The sequence below is a fragment of the Hypanus sabinus genome, chromosome 3 (assembly GCF_030144855.1).
Source record: "Hypanus sabinus isolate sHypSab1 chromosome 3, sHypSab1.hap1, whole genome shotgun sequence".
Classification (NCBI taxonomy): Eukaryota; Metazoa; Chordata; class Chondrichthyes; order Myliobatiformes; family Dasyatidae; genus Hypanus; species Hypanus sabinus.
The window spans coordinates 76,967,092-76,992,229 of NC_082708.1; the positions used below are offsets into that span (position 1 = coordinate 76,967,092).

At 41.9% G+C, this 25,138-nt stretch overlaps 2 protein-coding genes across 4 annotated transcripts in view; one reads left to right on the forward strand and one right to left on the reverse strand.

Annotated features, from left to right (window-relative positions):
- The window catches only part of ercc5 (excision repair cross-complementation group 5), a 142,818-nt gene that overhangs the window by 43,770 nt on the left and 73,910 nt on the right, over positions 1 to 25,138 (forward strand). The window contains exons 9-11 of the mRNA XM_059963446.1: positions 2,223 to 2,319; positions 4,741 to 5,038; positions 12,607 to 12,754. Of these exons, the coding sequence (XP_059819429.1) occupies positions 2,223 to 2,319; positions 4,741 to 5,038; positions 12,607 to 12,754 (543 nt within the window). The remainder of the gene's footprint in view (positions 1 to 2,222; positions 2,320 to 4,740; positions 5,039 to 12,606; positions 12,755 to 25,138) is intronic.
- The window catches only part of zgc:172121 (uncharacterized protein LOC337599 homolog), a 29,093-nt gene continuing 21,583 nt past the window's right edge, over positions 17,629 to 25,138 (reverse strand). The window contains exons 7-10 of one of the 3 annotated variants that reach the window (XR_009511221.1): positions 20,744 to 20,949; positions 20,118 to 20,194; positions 18,225 to 18,291; positions 17,673 to 17,825 (exon numbers count right to left, since the gene is read on the reverse strand). Coding sequence is in view for 2 of the 3 variants with exons in the window: in XM_059964727.1 (XP_059820710.1) it covers positions 17,749 to 17,825; positions 20,118 to 20,194; positions 20,744 to 20,949 (360 nt within the window). In the remaining variant the exon portion in view is untranslated. Of the gene's footprint in view, positions 18,292 to 20,117; positions 20,195 to 20,743; positions 20,950 to 25,138 lie in introns of all 3 variants that reach the window. The other 2 variants (XM_059964727.1, XM_059964728.1) reach the window with 2 other exon arrangements.

The following is a 25,138-nucleotide window of genomic DNA, read 5'->3' on the forward strand; positions in this document are numbered from 1 at the left end:
ATCAGGTTTATTGTTGTATAACATTCATTGTTTTGCAGTAGCAGTACAGTGCAAAAGGCAACTCATCGGGAGTGTTCATGGACTATTCAGATTTGTGGCAGAGGGGAAGAAACTGTTCCTGAAATGTTGATTGTGGGTCTTCAAGCTCCTCTACTTTTTTCCTAATGGTAGTAATGCTGAGAGAGTATGTCCAGATGGTGAGAGTATTTACTGATGGATACTACCTTCTTGAGGCATCGCCCCTGGAAGATGCCCTCAATATTAGTTTAAACTAGGTAATGTCTTATAAACCTTGCCACAGCTATCGTGCATCAGTGTCTCTAACTTCGCCATAATTGCCTTTATGTTCTCATAATAGCCTTTCGTAGTCGTAACTGGACTTCTTGTACAGTTCTAGATCTAGCCCTCAGCAGACTGTGAATTTCTGAGATCACACAGGACTTCTGGTTTGGTATGTCCTCAAAGGCACACAATCATTCACAGAGAACTTGATGAGGTTGGTGGCATCTGTGGCATATTCATTCAGATGTGAAGATGAATCCTTGAATATGGTCCAGTGAACTCATTCATAGAGTGAATGAACTGCTATGCCTTCCATAACCACACCTACACCATCCTCACCACTGGTGCCGATGTCTGCAGTGAACTGTTACTTTCCAAAAATACCTCAATTACCAAACATATTCCCTAAATCTCGTGCTCAAATAAGAAAATAAACAAGATAAATTGCAGTATACCAAACGTAACTTTTCTGGTCATAATTAAATTTAGATAACTTGGATAATTTTCTTGTCTTGGTCAGTAAGACCAACAAATTGATTGTGGACATCTGGAAGGGGAAGTCGAGAAAACGCACACCATTCCTCATCAAGGGATTAGCAGTGGAAAGGGTGAGCAGTTTCAAGTTCCTGGGTGTCAACATCTCTGAAGTCTATCCTGGGCCCAACATATTTACACAATTACAAAAAGAAGGCACAACCATGGCTATATTTCATTAGGAGTTTGAGGAGACTTGGACTGTCACCAAAGACGCTCACCAATTTCTACAAGTGTACCATGGACAGCTTTCTAACTGGTTGCAACACCATCTGGTATGGAGGGGCCACTGCATTGGATTGGAAAAAGCTGCAAAAGGTTTCTCATGGGCACTAGCCTCCCCAGCATCAGGACAACTTCAAATGGCAATGCCTCAAAAAGGCGGCATCCATCTTTAAGGACCCTTTTCTCATTGCTACCATCAGGAGGAGGTACAGGAGCCTGAAGATAAACACTCAACGTTTCTGGAACAGCTTCTTCCCCTCGACCATCAGATTTATGAATAGATAATGAACCCATGAACACTGCCTCACTATTTTTTGCACAAATTGAATTTATATATATATATATATTTCATAATAATTTCTAATTTTTTTTATTATGTATTGCAGTATACTACCTCTGCAAAACCACAAATTCCACAACATACTATGCCAGCGAAATTAAACCCGATTCTGATTCTAAGACATGCAGGCTAGTAGCTATATTGACCACTGTAACTTATATTGACCACTGTAGTTAGCAGTAGAATTTAGGGAAAATAATGTAAATAGATTTTAGATGTTTAGCACGGACTCAGTGGCTGAGGTTTTTTTTTCCCAAGCTGTATGACTCTGAACTGGGAAGAATCCACTAATTCAAATTCAAGTTTCAGTTTTACTTCTGACTTTCCAGTTCTTTTGGTGAGAGGAATTAATGATCATTGGAGCCTTGCCAGCATTTTATTCAGCTATATTTGCTGCATTCAGCAGTAATTTTTTAAAAGTGATAATCTGGTCATCATCACATTGTAGTTTGTTGGACCCTCTAAAATATGCTGATTGGTTGTGTTTCTTATCTTAATTATCAACAAAATATTTTCGTAGAGCATTTCCAAATATGGCGGATGAATCCATTTTTTAAATTTCCTGTAAGAAATATATGGACATTTTAATTATTTTGGTGTGTAATTATTGTACAGGACTTCTAATTACTACATTATTTAAGCTAATCTTTATCATTCTTAGGTCTTGGGTTACATGGTTGGAAACTAGTTTATCTGAAATTTGTAGTTAATGTTTTGAAATAATTTGAACTGTGGGGAAGGAATCTTTTAAATGAATGAATAACAGGTCTAAATTGTAAACTGTTTGTGATTAAAATATGTATGCTTCCATTAATATAATAATTTTTACTTCTAATTTCAGGTGGACAGACATAGTGACAGATCTCAACACACAGAATCCTGAATACCTTGATATTCGAAATCCTGAAAAGGGTATACAATACAGGAAAACCAAAAAGGTATTAAAGAAAATTTTCAGTCTTTATTAAAGACTGCATGAGGATTGTAAATAATAACTTGTTTATTGGTTGTATATTGGCTGGGAATTTCAAAATGCGCAAATACAAACCAGTTTGTAATCCCACAAGACGTGTTCATTAGTAATTGGTAATGTGTTTATTGGTAACTGTAAATTACGTTTGTGTAGGTGGATGGCAGAAAAATTGGTGGGAAGTTGATGGACATTTTGGTTACATGAAGTTAGGGGTAGCAATGGGACTGATGGGATTTTGCTGGGAGCTGACATAGACCAGATTGGTGGAATGATCTTGTAATAATTGAATAGTGCTTCATGTAGAATGGCTTCATAGAGTCACAGAGCAGTACTTGTAAAGTCAGAAGTAACTAGCCTGGCTGTTACCCTTGATTCAGACTGGAATTTTAAATCCCCCATAAGGAAAGCATTTCTATACTTAAGAAATATTGCAAAGGTACATCTGTTTTTGTCATGTACCGAAAACCTAATTTATTCCTCTATATTGAATGGACTAGATTACTGCGATGCACTTTTTACTGGCATTCCAAAGCAATCTATTGACAAACTTCAACCCATTCAGAATGCCAGTGCTAGATTTTAGACTAAAACCAGGATGAGGGAACATAACACTCCTGTCCTAGTTACTCTGCATTAGCTTCCTGTACCTTTTAGAATTGATTTTTAAAGTTCTCTTACTTATTTTTAAAGTTCCTAGTGTTCTGTGATGGGAGTACATCACAGTACATCACATTTTTGTTTTATAATCCTGCTTGAGATCTCAGGTCCTCTTTCACCAGTCTCATAAATATAAACAATTTCCTTCAGAAGTTAATTGGCAGTCAGCTTTTTTTGAACTACGCTCCTAAAACTATAAAGGATGCAGACACAATTGACACTTTCAAATGCCACCTCAAAACCTATTTATTTAACCTTGCTTTTAATTAACTTTTGTATTTTATTTTTAAGATTTTAATTTTTTTATTTTCATGTTTGCACATTATCTCATTGTCTGTATGAAAACTGCTCTATAAGTAAGTTATTATTATTAAATCAGTTAAATGTATAATGTTCAATAGCCATTATCAGATTTAAAAGTAATGAAATAAATTACAGTATATACCATATTTGGGGAGATAATCCATTTACCAAAAATTATTTATTACTTGCTCAGTGACACAATTTATTCTAGCATGGTGTCTGTCACAGTCTCCTGCCAGAACATTTATTTTCAGAGACATTAAGTAATACTTGGGACAAGATTTTTTTTTGAAAGCTAATAAAACCAAATATGTGCATTTATACACAAAATTAATTAAAGCACGAAAGTACCTTAAAAACTAATCTTTCTCCCAGAAAATGACTTCTGTTCACTTGAATGGTTTAGTTGCAGGTTTAACCTGGCACAAGCTTCTCAGCCCGAGAATGTGGATGCCTGCAGAAGTGTGTACTGTGTAACACAATAAATGCTGTCTCTGGCTCAGGCCAATGTTAGTATTTTTACATCTTCCATAGTGATACCTGGATAAGGTCAGCTATCAGCATAGGCTCCAATAAAGTGAAAACTATGTGAAGTAGGAAGCAATGCATGGCCTACGATGATTGAAATATGGAACTGGTGCTTGTAAACCTAATCTCGTAATAACATTAATCTATTGAAGTTCAACAAAGATTTTCAGTAAGGACAGAAAACAAACAAGTAGTCCTATGGAACTGGGCCTCAGACTATATAATAGATCCTAACAAACCTGGTCCTTAGTTTCTCTGAAAATCTTAGACAACGAAACTATCACTCTCCCACCCAGCTTTATCATCTATTACAGTTTTTCATTCTTAAAAGCTCAAATGAATTTAAAGAAAAAGCTATGTGTTCTTTAAAAATAGAAAACAAGTCATCCTAGTGCTTTAAAAACATTGTACCATATTCTCAGCTTGCTTTCTTGCAGCAGTATAAATCACCGTACCATCTAGTTTGGCTCAGATTGAGGAGAAGATTCCCCACCATAAGTGCTGCTAAATTCCAAAGAGCTGTTTCACTATTACTGGACTCCATGCAGAAACCAGTGGTGGACACTGCCCAGGTTAACAAAAGTACATGTTCACTAGCTATCATTTACCAGTACTTGTATGAATCCATGTAGTACCAACAAAATTCAGGACTTTGTCTTATGTAGTCCTCTAGATATGGCAAGCAGATTGCCAAGCAGGTTCAATAATTTACAACCTGTATTTGTGAACTATGCACTGTTCCTTCCTCTGCAGGGTCAATGTGGTATGAATGTTCTATTACTATTTGCAATTAGTGCACCACTGCACAATGAAATTTATACATTTAGCTTTATTTATTATCATTCAGCTTTAAAATGTAACTAATTTTAACCAATTACTCTTTATGGTTTATAATTAGGTCGGAGGAAATTTGCATTGCATAATAGCATTCCAAAAACTGAACTGGCAAAAATTAAGCACTTGGATGATGAATATTGGAAATTTTAGATGTGAACCACTTTCTAAAGTATTAGAATGCAAAGCCAGTAGCTCTACCACTGGTTTGGAAAGAGTTTTAAGTGATCGAGAACCATCAGTGAATGACAAGAATAATGGCGAAGGATTTCAACAAGCATCCGGATGGAAACACATTGCAACTCCGTATGAATACAGAGATTGTGGCTCTCCTGAAAGTGAGACAGATGAAGAGAGCATTGAATGAATTCAATTCTGTAAATAGAATGTGTTTTTGGTTTGGATAGTTGGAGCATAATGATTTTGGCATGTTTTAAACTCAGAATTGCAGTTGGTGTAGCAAGTTTGTGTGATCAATAGAAAGTGACATTGATAAAAGTGTTGGAAACAGTGGAAAACCTATGTAATAATATGTGATGCACAGGCTAGTTTTATTTACATTGCTGCTGGGCAAATGTAGAGATTAATATCAATATAAGCACATTGAGGGATGATCAAAGACACCTCTCTTTTTTCAGATTTCCAGTAGTTTTTTTTTAAGTGGAAATCCAAAAACCATTGTAAAAGAAATTATCATCTCTTTTTAAGAGACTACATTTTACAGTTAATAAAATGTTCTAATGTATCCAGGATGTGAATTCTTCTCTGTGCAGCTTAAGTAAGAGATAATTTAAATTACTGAAGGAGAACAGCAGCACTGATAATGTTGAAAATAGTTTCATGTACGATATAGAATAAATGATTTATAAACTGGTATTTGCCTATCCATAAAAAAATTTAAAACCAGTTTTTCACCAGTGTTACTGACTGGGCTCTCCACTGGTCAGGGTTGACCATAGGTATTGTATCCTAGCTGTCTACATGATATGCAAGCTATATGTATAATATGGAGAGCAAGCTGTTGCCCATGCAGCAACACTCCTTCACTCCAAGCAGCTAATGAGTCCAAAGGAACAGCACAGACCAACACTGTTTGGTACCAGCAGTGTTGCCGGAGTTTGTCAGTCAGCATTGAACTCAATGCAGGACTGCCTTAGGGACTCCACCGCTAGATTTTTCCAGTGTTTACTCCCGAAGCATTTACTCCCAATGTGTGAGTATGGCCACAAGGCAGTGGAGCTTTGAGATCAGAGTTTTCCTTCTAGATGAGCTACCAACCACAGCTGATAAGCCCATCTGCCCGAAGTGACTGGTTTTAAGGTGCCAGTATCCCCCTTTACCCCTTCTATCAGTGGAGACAGTTCTCTTGGGCATAGTAGCTAAGCCACATGTGCAGGCCAGGAGCTGGACTTGGTTGTGAGAAGTTATTTGAGACACATGCAATTGGGAGCATTTAATGAGAGTGGGAGCTTATCCCCTTTACTTCGCCTGGTTATGGCAACCAATGCTGTCCTTAAATAAAGTGGAAACCTGTTTTGAATAAGTCCTATTTTCTAACCGGATACTTACCAAATACTGCATAACACAAAATTCAAAGTAAAGTTATTATCAATATGTCACCATATACAAACTTGAGATTCATTTTCTTGTGGGCATACTCAATAAATCCAATAGCCATAATAGAATCAATGAAAGACTACAGCAACAGAGTGGTCCACCAGTGTGCAAAAGATAACAGACTATGAAAATACAAAGATAAAAAAATAAATAAGCAACAAATATCGAAAACATGACATGAAGAGTTCTTGAAAGTGTCTAGGTTGTGGAAACATATCAGTGAGGGGGCAAGTGATGTCAAGTAAAGTGATCCCCACTGGTTCAAGAGCATGATGGTCAAGGGGTAATAATTGTTCCTGAACTTGGTGGTCTTAATTCTTGATGGCAGCAGTGAGAGGAAGAATGCACAACCTAATGTCAGAATACTGACAGCATCATAACTGACTCCACCCAATAAAGTAGCTATAGTTTGCTATTCTGGCCACACATGTTTCAGCAAATGATATTTCCTATTTGGTTCAGTGTTTCCATTCAAAGGGAAACAAAAAAAAACAATAGAAAAAAAATACACTGGAATAGCTGTCACCAACTGTCACATTTCTGTTCATGGTAAAAATCCTGGAATTACCGGCAATAGTTTATTTTTGTGGCTGTGCTCCAGAGTGGTTCAGTGAATACTGGTATTTGTATGTTGAGGTAATCTTGACGGATATAACTGCAAGAGTCTTTTATTTTGATAAGTGTTTTGATCAGTTCTCAGTGTAAAAACATACTAAAATTTCAAATTGGTTAATTTATTCTTTAAAGAAATTTGTACAGTTTAGGTTTGTTTTCTGACATTTGGTTTTATTTTAGTAAAGCATATTTGGATATTTCTATATCTCAAACAAAACATTTAAAAACTATTTTTTTCATTAGAATTGGCTTTAGCTCACGTGACACTAGGTCATAGGAGCCTTTTTTGGTGCACAGAAACCCACCTTTCAAGATTTCTAGAGGTTCTCACTGGAAGAACTACTTAGAAGCATAGAAAATGTACAGCATGATACAGGCCCTTTAGCCCACAAAGCTGTGCTGAACATGTCCTTACCTTAGAAATTACCTAGGGTTACCCATTGCCCTCAATTTTTCTGAGCTCCATGTACCTGTCCAGGACTCTCTTAAAAGACCCTATAGCATCTGCCTCCACCACCATCACTGGCAGCCCATTCCACACACTCACCACCCTCTGCCTAAAAAACTTACTCCGGACATCTCCCCTGTACCTACTTCCAAGGACGTTAAACCTGTGTCCTCTTGTGCTGACCATTTCAGCCCTGGGAAAAAGCCTCTGACTATCCACACGATCAATGCCTCATCATCTTATACATCTCTATCAGGTCATCACTCATCCTCTATCGCTCCAAGGAAAAAAGGCCGACTTCACTCAACCTATTATCATAAGGCTTGCTCCCCAATCCAGGCAACATCCTTGTAAATCTCCTCTGCACTCTTTCTATGGTTTCCACATCCTTCCTATAGTGAGGCGACCAGAACCGAGCACAGTATTCCAAGTGGGATATGACCAGGGTCCTATATAGCTGCAACATTACCTCTTGGCTCCTAAACTCAATCCCACGATTGATGAAGGCCAATGCACCATATGCTTTCTCAACCACAGAGTCAACCTGTGCAGTAGCTTTGAGTGTCCAATGGGCTTGGACCCCAAGATCCCTCTGATTCTCCACACTGCCAAGAGACTCACCATTAATACTATGTATATTCTGCCATCATATTTGACCTACCAAAATGAACCACCTCACACTTTAATCTGGGTTGATTCACAGCCTAGTTTTGCATCCTATCAATATCCTGCTGTAACCTCTGACAGTCTTCTACACTATCCACAACACCTCCAACCTTTGTATCATCAGCAAATTTACTAACCCATCCCTCCACTTCCTCATCCAAGTCATTTATAAAAATCACGAAGAGTAGGGGTCCCAGAACAGATTCCTGAGGCACACCACTGGTCACCGACCTCCATGCAGAATATAACCCATCTATAACCACTCTTTGCCTTCTGTGGGCAAGCCAGTTCTGCATCCACAAAGCAATGTCCTCTTGGATCTCCTGCCTCCTTCCTTTCTCAATAAGCCTTGCATGGGGTACCTTGTCAAATGCCTTGCTCAAATCCATATACACTACATCTACTACCTTACCTTCATCAATGTGTTTGGTGACATCCTCAAAAAATTCAATCAGGCTCGTAAGGCATGACCTGCCTTTCACAAAGCCATGCTGACCTAATCACATTATGCCTCTCCAAATGTTCATAAATCCTGCCTCTCAGGATCTTCTCCATTAATTTACCAACCACTGAAGTAAGACTCACTGGTCTATAATTTTTTGGACTATTTCTACTCTCTTTCTTATATAAGGGAACAACATCCACAACCCTCCAATCCTCTGGAACCTCTCCTGTCCCCATTGATGATGCAAAGATCATTGCCAGAGGCTTAGCAATCTCCTCCCTGACCTCCCACAGTGGCCTGGGGTATATCTCATCCAGTTCCAGTGACTTATCCAACTTGATACTTTCCAAAAGCTGCAGCACATCCTCTTTCTCTGTCATCCTCTGTCAAGGGGTACAGCAACAGGGGTGCTCTCTAGCCTCTGACTCCTTCCCTTCCCTCTCCTGACTCTTACCCACTTATCTGTCTCCCCAGGCCCCAGGGTAACTACCTGCCTATAGCTCCTATCTATCACCTCCTTACTCTCCCTGACCAGGTTCAAGTTCTTACATGAACTAAGATAACCAAAAGACAATGTCTAAGGTTACTTGATCTAAGATAACCAATTGTCAATGGCTAAGGTTACCACTAAATGCAATTTTTCCAAGATTTATGTATTTCAACCTACTGCTCTCTCAAATCTCTGTTCAATTAAAGCTGACCAAAAAATTACAAAGGAATGAAGTATTTCAAATGATCAAACCATTATAGAATGTGATAGTTGTGCCAAAAGAATTTATGTCTACCATGATGCATGGAATTAGCTGTGGAAAGTTTATGTTTAGTGGGGCTGGGTGAAATAATTCAAATGCATTTATTTATCATGTACATCAAAACATACAGTGAAATGTGTCATTTGTGTTAGCAACCAATACAACCTAAAGATGTGCTGGAGCCAGGCCACAGGTGTTGTCACAATATTCAGAACAACACAACAACAGCAAAACAAGCCCCTTTCCCACCCACTCTCACACACAGACAGTTCTCCAACCTCAGGACAAGCTGTGTCTGACCTCCAGTGCGTGGCCTTGGACTCTCAGACTTGCATACATCAAGCTCCAACCTCTAATTCCTAGCCTGGACTTGCAGACATCAGGCCTCTGGCTTCGATCTTCAGACTCGTATGAACTTCTGACTCTGGGACTTGAGAGGTGGGGATCACCAGGCCTCATGTCTCCTGCCTGCACAGACATCTGACCCTGAGGCTCACCAACCTGGGAAGGGGAGAGGAGGTCATCAGCCCTCATGTCTCCTGTCCATATGGACCTTCAAATCCAGAAACCAACCAGGAGGACCCAGCCCTCTTCCTCGAGGCCTGCCGACCAAGGTCCTTAACCACAGGGATCACTGGTCTTTGTCCTCATCCTCTGCTAACCCAACCCTAGGGATTACTTGCCTTTGACTACTGAGTGTTCCGACCTGGAATCCTACAATTAGCTCCTGCCCCTGACTTTTAACTCCCCCTCATCCCTCTCTGACCCCTAAATCCCCACATTGTGTGCAAAACTATCCCTACGAACCTAAAAATAAAATAAAATAAAATTTAAAATAAAAATAAAATTAAAAATAAGATAAGCATAGAAGTGACAAAAGCCAAAATATGCCTTACCATAAATATTCTTCCAAATTTTACACTCTGCCACTAGTTATTCAAACTAACAAAACTGGCACATCATTGAGGATTAAGTCTTTCAGCAACTTAAAACATTAATATTTCACAACAAACTTCCATGAAAATGATTTATAGCAAAAATTATTAAATTAGTTCTAGGGTGGAAATGGCTTATACGAAGGGCATAATTTAAGGTGATAGGGGGAAAGATGTCAGAGGTAGTTTTTTTGACACAGTGGTGGGTGCGTGGAATGATCCCAGGAATGGTGATAGAGGCACATACATTAGGGACATTTAAAAGGCTTTTAGATACATACACGATAGAGAAATAGAGGGCTATGGGGGAGGGAAAGATTACATTGATCTTAGAGTACATTGAAAGGTCCACACAATGTTGTAGGCTAAAGGGCATGTACTTGTAACGCACTGTAAGGTTTCACTGCTAATGTAATGGTTGCTTTTTGTCATGTTCACTGCTGAAGTAATGGTTTCTCTGTAGCAGCAATGTTTGGGTTATGGCTGGAGAAAACAGGACTGAAGATGCATGTTAGCCAATCGGGATTTTGTTGCCATCCTGTGAATCTGGAAGCAGTGGTTTTCGTGGGCTTTTGCCAGAGAGAGGGAAAGAGAGAGAGCGCGAGAGAGAGAGAGATGAAGAGAGAAGACGCGAGTGGAGAGATTTGGTAGACCACCGGACAGAGTGGACTCGGAGCGAGGGTCCGAAGGGCAGCGACGATTGGAGGAGGTCAATGGGGACCAATCGGCCTACGAGTGAACTCCAACTTTGTGCACAAACTGTTTAATAAGATTTGGGCCCTTTTTTAATATTTTGTTTCTCTACTAACCAGATAGTCAAAGTAAGAGTTATAAAGCTTAATCGTTTAATCGCATATTGCGTACTGTTTGTTACTTTGGTGTACTGATTTGTAACAGGGACACATCGTGCAGCATCCACACAAATGAGATTTCTTAAGTTTTGCTGGGCAGGGGGTTATCACCCCCTATATTAAGCCGCTAGGTGAAGCAAGTGTTACAATTGTGGGGGCTACGTTCGGGATTGATTCCATTGGATGCTGTGCGATTACCCTGAGCAATGAACCAGTGGGGCAGATATTTGTACTCCAGATGAATTGTTAATTCCACTGTTAAGTACTGTTAAAGTTGCGATTGTGAGCAGAGGTTTGATAAAATGGCAGGCGCAGCTCTCAGACCAGCACTGAGGTAGCTGGGGGTAGAGATTTCAAAGACAGGGTTCTCGTATTTCTGAGGAGTGAGGGGAAAGAGTGGTCGGATTTGGAATGTCTAATTAGTCCACGTCCCCCGGTGAAGAGTAAGAATTCTGAGGTAGTATCCACCCTTCTTTGGTGAATAAATGGAAAAATCAGATTCAAAGTCCCAGCTATGGCAGGCTCCGCCTATTCTCTGGAATAACGCCCACCCCTAAAGGGGAGGAGGAGTGTGTGGAGGAGGACGTGGGTGGAGTGGACCTCTCAGTTGTTAGATGAGTGGCAGTACTCTGATGACATAAAGCGACAGAGATGAGTTGTAAGTTTGAATTGGTGGGTCACTGACGTTGTGAGAGCAGTCAGACTAAATTATCTTGTGGCAACTGGACAATGCTTTTGGTCTGACTGATGGCCCAATGGAGCTCATGGTGGGGTTTCAGAACACGTGTCAGGAGAAGGGGAGAAGCTTTCGGCTAGAGAGGCAGCTAAATTGCTTGCAGGGCAGAGGGGTCATTCAGGCGGCTGAGGAGGATCAGTTATGAATGGACCAGATAGCCAAAGGTGCCCAGTCCCATGATCTGATTGCGTGGGGTCTCCGACAGTCTCGTAAGACATGCCCCCCTCCCCAATATTTGTTGAGCTGATCAAAGAGGTACGGGAAGAGAAGAATGTGGTGGAGGCGTGGGAGGAGTCAGTCAGCAGGGAATAGTCCTCAGTAGTAGTCCCCTGCGGTGAAGTGACCACAGATAGCCTACTCCAGGGAGCGGTAGAGGAGATTGTGGCAGAGATGAGACCGGAGATATGTCAGCTGTTATCAGTGGGTGTGACCCCCCCCCCCATATGACAGAGCTGCTGGTAGGGACGGACAATGCGGAGGGCTGCTGGCAGCGGGTGTCACACCAAAAGGAGAGTGAGCCCCCAGGTACCTCAGCAGGGAGAGTCGTAGGGAAAGCTTAGCAGGGACCCAGTGAGGTAACGGCCTGGTGTCTCTGGGGGAACATGTTCCCTGCAATGTAACAAGAAACTCCCGAAAGCAAAAGATCCTATTCCTAAAGGAGTTGTGGGACCATGCTCCAGTGTGTCACTACGGATAGAGGGTACTTACGCAAAAGCTGTACTCGACACCGGGTCACAGGTCACGTTACTGTAGAGTTCATTTTACAACGGGTATCTGAAGCATTTACCCTTGAGACCATTCAGTGCACTGGAGATCTGGAGGTTTAGTGCTGGTGATTATCCATACAACGGTTGTTTATTATCAGTGAAACTGGAGTTCTCGGAGGCCGATGTGGGAGTGTCTGAGGTTCTTGATACGTTGGCGCTGGTTTGTCCGGACCCTGTTGAGATGGGAGGTGTGGACCAACACCCCTCTTGTGAGGAGGCTCATGGGGGCCTGCGAGGAGAAGGCGGGTGAGAGCTTTCTGGGGACATTGTCTGTGGATGGGAGGTGGGGACCAACACCCCTCTTGTGAGGAGGCTCATGGGGGCCTGCGAGGAGAAGGCGGGTGAGAGCTTTCTGGGAATGCTCACCATGCACCCGGGGTTTCGAGCTGCTTTTGAGGAAGTGTGTGGCAGCATTGGGTCGGATACTGAATTTAAACCAAGGACTGTGTGGATCACCTAGTCGAAGCCAATGGTGGTACGGCCAGGGAAGTAGCGAAAGTGATGGGGACCCCCAGATTTCCCGGAGTGCCTGAGGGCGAAGCCCTTTTAGTGGACGCTCCGGAAGACCACGGGGGGAGTCGGGATTTCCTGCTGGGGTGCTGGTGAGGTACGAATTGCAGAAGCCCTCGGTTGTACGGGTGAGCAGGGTGGCAGTGATCGTCAGGAATACTACGAAGAGAGAGGTCACCTTCAAGTAGGGGATGCCCCTGGCGCATTTGCTCCCAGTGACGGTGATGTCGAGTGCCGCTGTGAGGCACGGCGGGGAGAAACTATTGGAAGAGGAGGGAAAGTTGATCGCTGAGTCATTCAACTTCAGGACTCCCCGGTGCCACTGGGTTGGAAGAGGAGGCTGGTAGAGAAGGTGTTGAAGCTGGAAGGTGTCTTTTCCATTGGCGAGTTTGATGTGGGTTGTTCCAAGAGCACTCGTCACACTATCCGGGTGACCGAGGACACCATGTTTAGACAGAGGTCACGGCGACTGGCCCCTGCAGACGTGGAAGAAGTGTGGCAGCATTTGTGTAAGTTGAAGGAAGCTGGGATCATCACTGAGTCCGAAGCCCCTATACATCCCCAACAGTAGTGGCCCAGAAGAGGAACGGGAAGGTACACGTGTGTGGACTATAGGACTGAACAGGTGCACCGTCCCTGACCTGTATACCGTCCCGAGGGTCGAAGCCACATTGGCCTGTCTGAGTGGTGTGAAGTGGTTTAGTGTGCTGGATTTGAGGAGTGGATGTTACCAGATCCCCACGAGTGAGGCTGACAAAGAGAAGACGGCATTTATATGTCTGCTGGGATTCTTCCAGTTCGAAAGGATGCCCCAGGCCATATCGGGAACCCCTGCAACCTTCCAGCGGGTCATGGAGAAGATGGTGGGGGATATGAACTTGCTTGAGGTGTTGGTGTATTTGGATCCACCTTGGAAGAACATGAAGCGAGACCAATGAAGATGCTCAGCTGCCTGAAAGCTGAAGGGTTAAAACCTTCCCTGGACAAGTGCCAGTTCTGCAAGACATCTGTTAGCTATGTCGGACACATAATCATATGAAATGGAGTAGCTACAGACCCGGCTAAGATAGAAACGGTGACCACCTGGCCAAGGCCCCAGACCGTGAGCGCTCTGTGCTCGTTCCTTGGGTTCTGTGGTTATTATTGGAGATTTGTGAAGGGCCATGCCAAAGTGAGTCACCCCTTGAATCAGCTTCTGTGTGGTTACCCTCCCCTGGGGAAGAAAGGACAGGAGGGTGGAGAATATTTAAACCCATCGGAGCCCTTTGGACAGAGGTGGGATGTAAACTGTGAAGAGGCTTTTTGGTCGCTGAAGGAGCTGCTGACCCAGGTGCTGGTGCTGGCTTTTGTGGACCCGATTACTGTATATACTGCACACTGATGCCAGCCGAGAGGGTTTGAGAGCATTCTGTATCAGAATCAGGGCACCAGGTTGAGACCTGTGCTGTTTGTCAGCCTGAATTTGTTGCCCTCTGAGAGAAACTATCCCACGTACAAGTTGGAATTCCTGGCATTGAAATGGGCAGTGGTGGATAAGTTAAGTGACTATCTCTACGGGGCCAAGTTTGAGGTGCAGACGGACAACAACCCCCTGACTTATATCCTGTCTTCAGTGAAACTGGATGCCACAGGCCATTGGTGGTTGGCAGCATTGTGTGCCTATGATTACAGCCTGAAGTATCGGCTGGGGAGCCGGAACATTGATGTGGATGCTTTGTCCTGATGGGTGCATGAGAGACTAGACATGGACGAGGAGTGGGAGAGCATTCCTGCCCCTGGGGTGAAGGCCATGTGTCAGCTTGCCATCACCATGAAGGCAGAGGGAAAGGAGAGGCAGGATCGAGCAGTGGATCAGTTGGGGGCTTCTGATGATGCCTTACCCCAAGTTCACTGTAACCTGACTGCTCTGAAGACAAATCAGCTGCTGGAATTGAGTCCTGGGGAAGTGGCAGCTGCTCAGCGAGATGATCCAGGCATTGGCACTATTTGGTCAGTGGTTAAAAAGGGAGACATGGCTCAGGCAGAGAAGACGAAACACTCTTCACTGCCTCCATTACTGAAAGAATGACCTCGGTTGGAGTTGAAGAACCAGATCTTATACCGGGTCACATCACCCCCGAACCAACCTCGGCGTTGCCGGATGGTTCTTTCCAAGAAATATCAGAGGACTGCATTGAAGTCACTTTGTGATGTTTCCTGACATTGGGGGAGGGAAAGACCTATGGATTGCTTAGAGATCGGTTTTACTGGCCCCAAATGAAGTCGGAGGTTGAAGAATACTGCAAGTCGTGCATTCGCTGCATACAGTGGAAGATGCTGCCTACACGGGCAGCTCCTTTGTCCCACCTGCAGTGCAGGGCCTCTGGACCTGGTGTGTGTGGATTTCCTGTCCATAGAACCCGGTGCCAGCAACGTGGTGTCTTAGTCATCATGGACCACTGCACCAGATATGCTCAAGCTTTTCCTACCAAGGACCAGAGGGCAACTACGGTGGCAAAAGTGTTATGGGAGAAATATTTTGTTCATTATGGCCTTCCCAGGTGGATACAGTGACCAGGGACAGGACTTCGAGAGCAGACTCATCCATGAGTTACTGGACCTGCTTGAAAAGTCGAGGACCACGCCCTATCACCCACAGGGCAATCCCCAGCTTGAGAGGTTTAATCAGACCTTGCTAGACATGCTTGGGACCCTGGAGATCAGCAAGAAGAGCAGGTGAAGTCAACATATTGGGCCTCTGGCTCACTGTTACAACTGTACATGAAATGAAGCTACTGGGTACTCGCCATATTATCTGGTGTTTGGGCACGAGGCGAGGTTGCCCATTGACCTTTGTTTTGGGACTGACGAGGGTGACTTACCACCAAAGCCTTATCTGAAGTATGTGTCGAATATGAGGAGAGAGCTGAAAAGGACTTATGAATTGACTGGGTTTGTGGCTGCCAAGCAGAATCGAGGAAATAAGAGGAGGTATGACCAGAAACTGAAGTTCTCCCAACTCCTGCCGGGAGATCGAGTCCTCATAAGGAATTTGGGGCTATCGGGAAAGCACAAGTTGGCTGACCGCTGGGCGGCCACCCCCTACGTGCAGGAGAGTCAGATGCCAGACCTACCAGTTTTCCGGGTGAAACCAGAGGAGGGGAAAGGGCCTGTCAGGATTCTCCATTGGAACCACCTGATGCCCCGGGACAAGAGGTGCAGGTAGACCCAGAGCCTGACTTGGAGTCTACACCTAGTAAGAGGAGTCTGTGAAAATGCAGGGCGACTGCAGGGCCCACAGCAGGAGAGGCTGGGCCGGACCCCATCCATGAGAGGGATACTGATTTGGAGGATGATGATCATGTGGTACATGCTGGCATTCACTAATTCCCCATTGACTGAGGCAGAGACTCCTGGCCCTTCTCCCACTGAGTCAGGGGAAAGGGGTGGGGGGTGCTATCTGTGAGCAACCTGGGTTACAGCAGGACCTTGAAGGAGAGGAAGTGGGGCCAGGACACAGGATAGAGGGAACCGAGTTGCAGGGGGGCACAAGTGATAGATCGGGGGAGGATTCACCAACTAGACCCGAAGTAATCCCAGTAGTGTCTGAGCCTGAAGAGTTAGGTGAGGAGGTATAGAGCTCTCAGAGAATTAGGAGACCACCAGATAGGTTGGCCAATGTAGTGCCTGAGAACAGGGTGTGATCTCTACTGTCCTAGGGAGCTATGTCACTGCCTTTTGCACTTGGATTGGGCTTAGTGTTTTGCAGGAAGGGTTGGCAAACTATCTCAATGTCAGGAGGACATGACTAAATTTGGTGAGGTGTATTGCACTGTAAGGTTTTACTGCTAATGTAATAGATTTTTTGTAATGGTCATTGCTAAAGTAACGGTTTCTCTGTAGCAGCAATGTTTGGGTTATGGCTGGAGAAAACAGGACTGCGGATGCATGTTAGCCAATCGGGATTTTGTTGCCATCTTGTGAATCTGGAAGCAGTGATTTTTGCAGGCTTTTGCCAGAGAGAGAGCGAGAGAGAGAGAGATGAAGAGAGAAGATGCGAGTGGAGAGATTTGGTAGACCACCGGACAGTGTGGACTCGGAGCGAGGGTCCGAAGGGCAGCGACGATTGGAGGAGGTCAATGGGGACCAATCGGCCTATGAGTGAACTCCAACTTTGTGCACAGACTGTTTAATAAGATTTGGACCCTTTTTTAAAATATTTTGTTTCTCTACTAACCATATAGTCAAAATAAGAGTTATAAAGCTTAATCGCATATTGTGTACTATTTGTTATCTCGGGGTACTGATTTATAACGGGGGACACATCGCACAGCATCCACCCAAATGTGGTTTCTTAAGTTTGGCCGGGCAGGGGGTTATCACCCCCTATATTAAGCCGCTAGGTGAAGCGAGTGTTACATACTGTATGGTTATGTTCCATGTTTGCTCTAGTCTGTTTTACACTAATACTGCTACCATAACAGTAATCAGTCTCTAATCAAACATGGGTAATTTTTCTAATAGGAAACAAAGAAGCCTATATTTCAATATTTCAAGCTTCTCTTATTTTAATTTAAAAAGTCAGTGAATTATTTCAAGCAACTTGGAAATTAGAGCATGAAGTTGAATAAACACTACATAAGAAATTAAATACACCAAGTTACAATTTATTATTTAAGCAGGTTTTAATAAGATTTTTATAATGGTTGATATAGATGTTCAGAGGTAGGTGTACTGGCAATACTTGAAGCTCAATTAAGTGACAAATTCGGTTTCAGTGTACTTCGTAGCTCAGCTATTTCAGCTGGAGTTGTTCGACAACAGCCACCTATAATTTTTATTTTATAAGTACAATTAGTAATGTTCCTCAATATTATTGAACATTATAATAGTAACATTATTCAACCAACATAAAGATAAATATTACATCATGTTAGATGATTTAAATTACTTGCCAGGATCATAAAGAAATAGTATTATTGCACATAAAATACAAACCATTTAACTATTATAACAATTAAGATTATTGTAACAATTATTATCTGATCATGGTGTATAACTGGCTCCACTCTTCCTAGGATGGCAAGGAGACAAACAATTAGGATCTTATTCCTCATTACTCTTCAACGATCCCTGTTGGAAACTTCACCATCAAGAACAATCTTGGAGAATGGCTACGCTGCACCTACAACCTGATAGTTCAGTTCAGCACTCACGAGCTACTCACATGTATCGATGAGTGAGGCACTAGAGATGACTGCAGTGAATGAAAGTCTGTTAACCACATCCACAATCTGGAGACAAAGAGTAATTTTACATCTATATATCATGTTATCTCCCAGAGCATATCTGATTTAGTTTGGAAATGCAGTTGATACTATGCAACCAATTTGCATTCATAATATATAAAAGCAAGAAACAACTGAGTTAAATAACTAAAGGGTCTGTGTATAAAGGACAAGTGAAAGTGATGGGAATATAGATGGTGTAGGAGATAGCTTAAGAAAAGGGCTCATGAAATATCCCAATCTCAAGACATTCTGTATGTACATTAGCAGCAAGAGAGTATCTAGGGAAAGAGTCAATCCCCTTGGAATCTGCAAAGAGATCATCTTCTAGGAGATGTGGTAAAGTTTAAATGAATACTTTCTCTCTGTATTCACAAGAAGAACATGGAAGGCAGTGATTTTGGAGAAGGGTACAATTGTAATTTTGAGAATGTCAATATAATGAAGGTGGAGGTGTTAAATGTCTTGGAACATATTAGGGTGTATAAGTCCCCCAGACCTGAAGAGATCCGTCAGGATCATTGTGAAGCGAGGAGGAGATAGCTGGTTCCCTGAGGCTTGCATCTTCAATAGCCACAGCTGAGGTACCAGCAGACTGAAAGATAGCAAATGTTGTCTTTTTTTCTAAAAACAGCAGCGGTAAGCGAGGTAACTACAATGTAATAAGCCTTATGTCAGTGTAAGGAAATTACTGGAGAAAATCAAAAGGATTTAATTTATGTACATTAGAAGTGATTTGATCAGGGATAGTCAACAATGATTTTGTGCTAGGGAAATTCTCTGCAATTCAACTGAGTTTTTTGAGGAGTTAATCAACAAAAAAGAGCAATGAAGGCAGGGTGGTAGATTATGTCTTAAGAACTTTAGTAATTCAACAAGACACCTGCTAAAATGATTTTCAGAGAGTGAGTACAGGAGATATGTGAATACATTTATTTTCTATACTTTGCTTAGAAAAGGTGATCATTCAGCTTTATGAAAGCCGTGGTCTGGTAGACTATGCATGTAGAGTAAGTGTTCAGTGCTTAGAATTTTCAAATGACATTTAGACAGCTAGAAGTTACATTGTTAAGTAAAACAAGGAAGTCGAACATGGTTTTCACCAACCTAACTATACATCCCTTCACTACCCACATCCAGTGGTTGAAGTTATTTTCCAAGGGTATTCCAGCTGCATCATTTACCACCCAGAAATACTTATGCTTCAGGTGTTTGCAAAAAATCACCCCTCCAAGTTGAACCATCTTGTGACTTGGAAAATACAGTGCTATTACTTCACTGTTAGCGGATCTAAGTCCTGGAACTCCCTCTCCAAACACACTGAGGGAGTACATTCATCTGAAGGACAGCAGTGACTCAGGAAGGCAGCTCCAGGGTAATAGATTGGGTGATCAATACTAGCTTTGTCAGTCATTCACAGAACAAAGCACACATATTTAAGTCTATCCACCTCCCTCTTTTCCACTTCTAAATTCATATTTTAGTCATCTTCTAATTTGATGTACTGCTCTTTCATTTTGTACATTGTTTTATGAAACTCTGTGAACATATTCTCAATTAAAGTTGCTATATTGTTCTTGTTAAGAGTGCTTAGGCAGTACAGTATTTAATTAACTAAAAATAGCTCACTTCCGCAGCAAAAAATTATTTGGAGACACAAGATTTAGATATTCAGTATAGCAGCAGTTTTTCTTTGAAAATATAATAATTAATATTGAACTGAAAATCTTTCCTGGAAATGTCCTTAGTGAGGAATCAGTAAGGCCACATTTTATTTTTTCTGAATGTCTTCTTGATCCTAGTCATATAACTAGTGTTTCTAAAAAACTTACCAATCCATTTAGCGCCATGTTCTTTCCATTCCAATGCAAGTTTTGCTAGTTTACTTTTGACTGGACCACTTATCCAGCTGGTTTTGAAAAATAAAAAGAATTTGGAATTGCAAAATTAAGAAAATTGGTATTATATACATCACCAAAAAGGCCATAGAAAATTATTTTATGGGGTTTCATAAACTCATTTTTCCAAATTATCAGTCTTGAACTTCCTGATGTAAAAATGTATTGAAGTGAATCAATAATATATGCTGCAAGGCAGAATCAGTATTTTCTCTTAATCATAGGTGTAAAAATGTGTCTGTAAAATATGGCCACGAACTTATATATCCCAGTGAGGTTTTTGTATTATTTCATCCATTTGTATAAAAGTCAAGCAAAACAAGTGGCTAATCTTAAGCTAATAATTTTAAACAATTTTCAATTAATATTTCTTGCTACATTATGCAAGAATCTTCAACTAACATAAAAAATAGGTCCACATTTTCAAAGAAGACTTAAAAGCCTAGCTGAATTTACAAGGGGAGAGGTTATTTTTCCCAAGTAAAGAGAAACAGACAATACACCTTGCATTGTAACTTTACATTACAAAATAGGACAATTTATTAGTTTAAATAACCCACCCCTTATTAGGATTCCATTCTTCTCCACTGTTTGGATATACAATCCATCCACCTTTTGGACGTTTATTTTGTTCAACAGTGGCAAGGACAGGACCAACTACATCAGGCGAGCAGCAGTTTAATCCTACTGCCACCAACTGATCAGAATCGACAGGAAATTTCACAGCATCAGCAAACTTCTCTCCATGGGAAATACATTGCTCATCCTGCAAAGCAGTTAGAAAATTATTGTGGAAAATTTCACTACAGAACTGTTAAAATCCATATCAAAAGTAGCAGCATAGAGAATAATCCAGTCAGCAAAAAGCAGGATCTTGGAAAGGAGGTGTGACGTGGTGAGTAGAAACTCGCAACAGTAGTTGATCATGTACTTCTTGTGAAATCTAGAATAGTATTCTTCTCCTGGCTCTAGAGAAATCAGTTAAATGCTCATCTTTCCTACCTCATTCCCCATCTTCCCAGCTCTTTTTGTATTGACAGTCCACAGTGCTCAATCAGCACCTGAATGAAAATACAGAAGAGAGAAGAAGAGAGCTTATGAACTATGAGGTGACGTCACAATAGTTGAATAATCAACTATTGCAATTTTGATCGCACTATCATACAGTGCATTGGCCTTCATTAATTGTGGGATTGAGTTTAGGAGCTGTGAGGTAATATTGCAGCTATATAGGACCCTGGTCAGACCCCACTTGGGAGTACTGTGCTCAGTTCTGGTCACCTCACTACAGGAAGGATGTGCAGAGGAGATTTACAAGGATGTTGCCTGGATTGGGGAGCATGCCTTATGAGAATAGGTTGAGTGAACTCAGCCTTTTCTCCTTGGAGTGACTGAGGATGAGAGGTGACCTAATAGAGATGTATTAAGTGAAGAAAGGCATTGACCGTGTGGATAGTCAGAGACTTTTTCCCAGGGCTGAAATGGGTAGCACAAGAGGGCACAGTTTAAGGTGCATAGAAGCAGGTCCAGAGGAGATGTCAGGGGTAAGTTTTTTTTTATGCAGAGAGTGGTGAGTGTGTGGAATGGGCTGCCAACGACAGTGATGGAGGTGGATACAATAGGGTCTTTTAAGAGGCTCCTGGAAAAATAGAGGGCTATGGGTAACCCTAGATAATTTCTAAGGTAAGCACATGTTTGACACAGCTTTGTGGGCTGAAGGGCCTGTATTGTGCTATAGGTTTTCTATGTTTCTATCATTTTTCTAACAAGTGCAGCAAAATCAAATCAAGCTCAAATTCAACATTTCATAGAATAATTACATAGAGGAAGAAGCACTCTGACTATTCTCACCAGACTTATTACCTTTTCATGAGGTTTAAAAATTCTTCATTGGACTGATAGAACAGAAAGATTGTTTTTCTCCTGTGAGGAGTGAGTCGATTAATGTAGCTATATAGAACACAACTATCACTATAGTGTCACAAGTAGATGGCAGTTTCTCAAAGTTCCAAAGTTCTAAGTAAACTTATTATCAATATATACCTTAAACAACCTTGAGATACATTTTCTTGTAGGAACCCACAGGAAAACAAATAAATACAATGGAATCCACACACAATAAAGACAAAAAGCATCAAATCTGCAAAATAAAGACAAAACGTGCAAGTAATTGAAAAAAAGTAAAGATATAACACACAGCTGCAGAGTCCCTGAAAGTGAGTCCACACGCTATGGAATCAGTTCAGTGCTGAGGCGAGTGAACTCCATCCGGAAGCCTAAGGGCAGCAAGACAAATACTGCTCTCAAACCTGGTGGCAGGCACCCAAGACTCCTCCTGTACCTCCTGTCCAATGTAATAGCCATTGTAATTGAAGAGAGGAAGAGGGATCAAACATAGGCAGGTGGGACAATTCAGGTGAGGGGTCTTGGCTGCCATAAAATAGTGGGACTGAACACTGGTTTACTTTTCGCTCTCTGGCCTCGACACTTTAATCTTGTGCATCAAAGTGCTCCAGAAATGGGAATTAAAAAGTCAAAACTTTGCCTGTTTTCCAGTTAAATAATTCAAGACCAGCACAGAAGTTTCTCAACGTTAATCCCTTCCTAACCAGCAAAGCCAACAGCATACTAAGCTGCCAAGAACCAAAATCTCTTAATCTCTGCATCAGTAAGAAGCCCCCACAATTTCACTGAGATTTTCAATCAATACAGAACCTGACCCTTCCTGCAATTAATCTGCACAGATCATCAAGCACCCATTTATATGAATTCAAGTTTATTCTCCCTGCATTCCCATCAACTACCGTCACATTCTACTACTCACCTACACACTAATTTATCTACCTTTTTACATGTCTTTGGGATAAGAGAAGAAATCCACACATTCACAAAGAAAAGACATAAACTCCACAAACATCACCAGAGATCAAGATCAAGCCCAGGACACTGGAGATGTGACAACCCTAAAAGCACATCAGTGATCTGACACCTAGGTCTTAATGGTTGTCGTAAATTTTCTTTTTCTTATGATCACAAGGCCCTCTTGGACATCGGTAATACAAAATACTGCAAGTCCAGATCATTAGTTCATTGATGAGACCAACGACCCTAATGCCTCAGTATCGCCTGTTGCAGTCACCTAGGGGAGGAGGCACTGTGAGAGAGAACAGAGGCACAGCGGCCGCGCTGGGTTGGGGGCTGGCCCCCGCAGGTCGGCTCTCCTGTTGGTGCTGCTCTCAAGCGTTCACCCCCAAAAGACAAGCTGAACTGCCTTCGCCTGCGGTTGACCCAGTGTGAGATGAGGGGCTGTTGTGTGCTTGTTCTTAAAAATATGTGGCTCCAGAACGACATCCCATGCACTATCAATCTTCAGATCATGCCACTTAGGGACTTGTGCTAATATTATTTTGTGAATATATGTACTACTGTAACTATATATGTTATGTGTGACTATATATACTGTGTTCTGCACCTTGGCCCCAGAAGATTGATGTTTCACTTAACCATATGCATGTATATGGTTGAATGACAATTGAACTTAAATTGAGGTCAGAGGATAAATCTGAGGGAAGAATTAAATCCTCATCATGTGATTATCAATAGCTTTAAAAGACCTAATGTTCTGTAACATTAATCAATGACAAAGATCATTGAAACAATGGAGAATGGAATGATAATGACAACTACTCATGATTACATGTTTTCAGTGCAGGGCAAATTCTGTAAGCATCAGAACACAATGTTTATGTGCAAGAATAGCATTAGTCAACTGTTGTTCATCTTTCCAGGTAATGTGATTGTGCATGCTGTTGAAGGATCATTAATTTTCTTCCCATAACTGAGGGGGCACAGTGGAGAGGGCTCTGGAACATCTAGACTGTGAAGAAGCATAAATCAGGATGCTCTTTATTGACTACAGCTCAGCATTCAACACTATCATCCCCTCAAAACTAATCGATAAGCTCTGAGACCTAGGCTTTGATACTTCCTTGTGCAAATGAATCTCCAATTTCCTCACATGCAGACCCCAGTCAGTTTGGATTGGCAACAACATTTCCTCCACAATCACCACCAGCACAGGTGCACCAGAAAGCTTTGTGCTTCGGCCTCTATTGAAATCACTTTATACTTATGACTGAGGCTTACAGCTCCAATGTCATATTTATGTTTGCTGTCAACACCACTATTGTTGAATAAATCAAAAATGCTGACACAATGGCATATTGGAGGAAGACTGCAAACCTGGATGAATGGAGCCACAACAACAAACTCTCAGTAAAACCAAGGAGCTGATTATTGTCTAGAGGAGGTGGAAACCAGAGGTCCATGAGCCCTGGAATCCATACTGGGTTGAGAGCAGCCCCCTCCTGTTGGTGTTGCCTTCCAGAGTTCTCTTGGTGCTGCTCTCCAAGGTTTGCTCGGTGCCACCCTCTGGTATTTGCTCAATACTGCCCTCCAGCATTCGCTCAGTGGAAGAACAAGCTGAACCAAGACAACTTACCATCAATCTACTGTCATGCCACTCAGGGACTGACTTAGGTTACGATTTTTTTTTTGACAGCATGTTTTTCTGAAATCATAACCATATGTGCTCTTAATTTGTGAGATGTGCTATATGCACTGTACTTTGCGTTGTTGGTAATGTGCTTCGCACCTTGTACCCAGAAAAACACAGGTTTATTTGGCTATATTCATGTATGGTTGAATGATAAGTAAACTTGAACTTGAAAATGAATCTCATGGTGGACATAGACATATGTACTTCGTAATAAATTTATTTTGAACTGTTGTACTTTGGAGGTGCCAGGAGTCCTGGCAACAACACTGCTCAAATTTGATGAAAACTAATCAAAATCAGGTTCTGTCATGAATTCCACGCCATTGGCAAAAATCAAGCTTTCAATTCAGCATGATCCAAAGTATTTAAAGATCTAAAAATTCTCTCATAACTAATG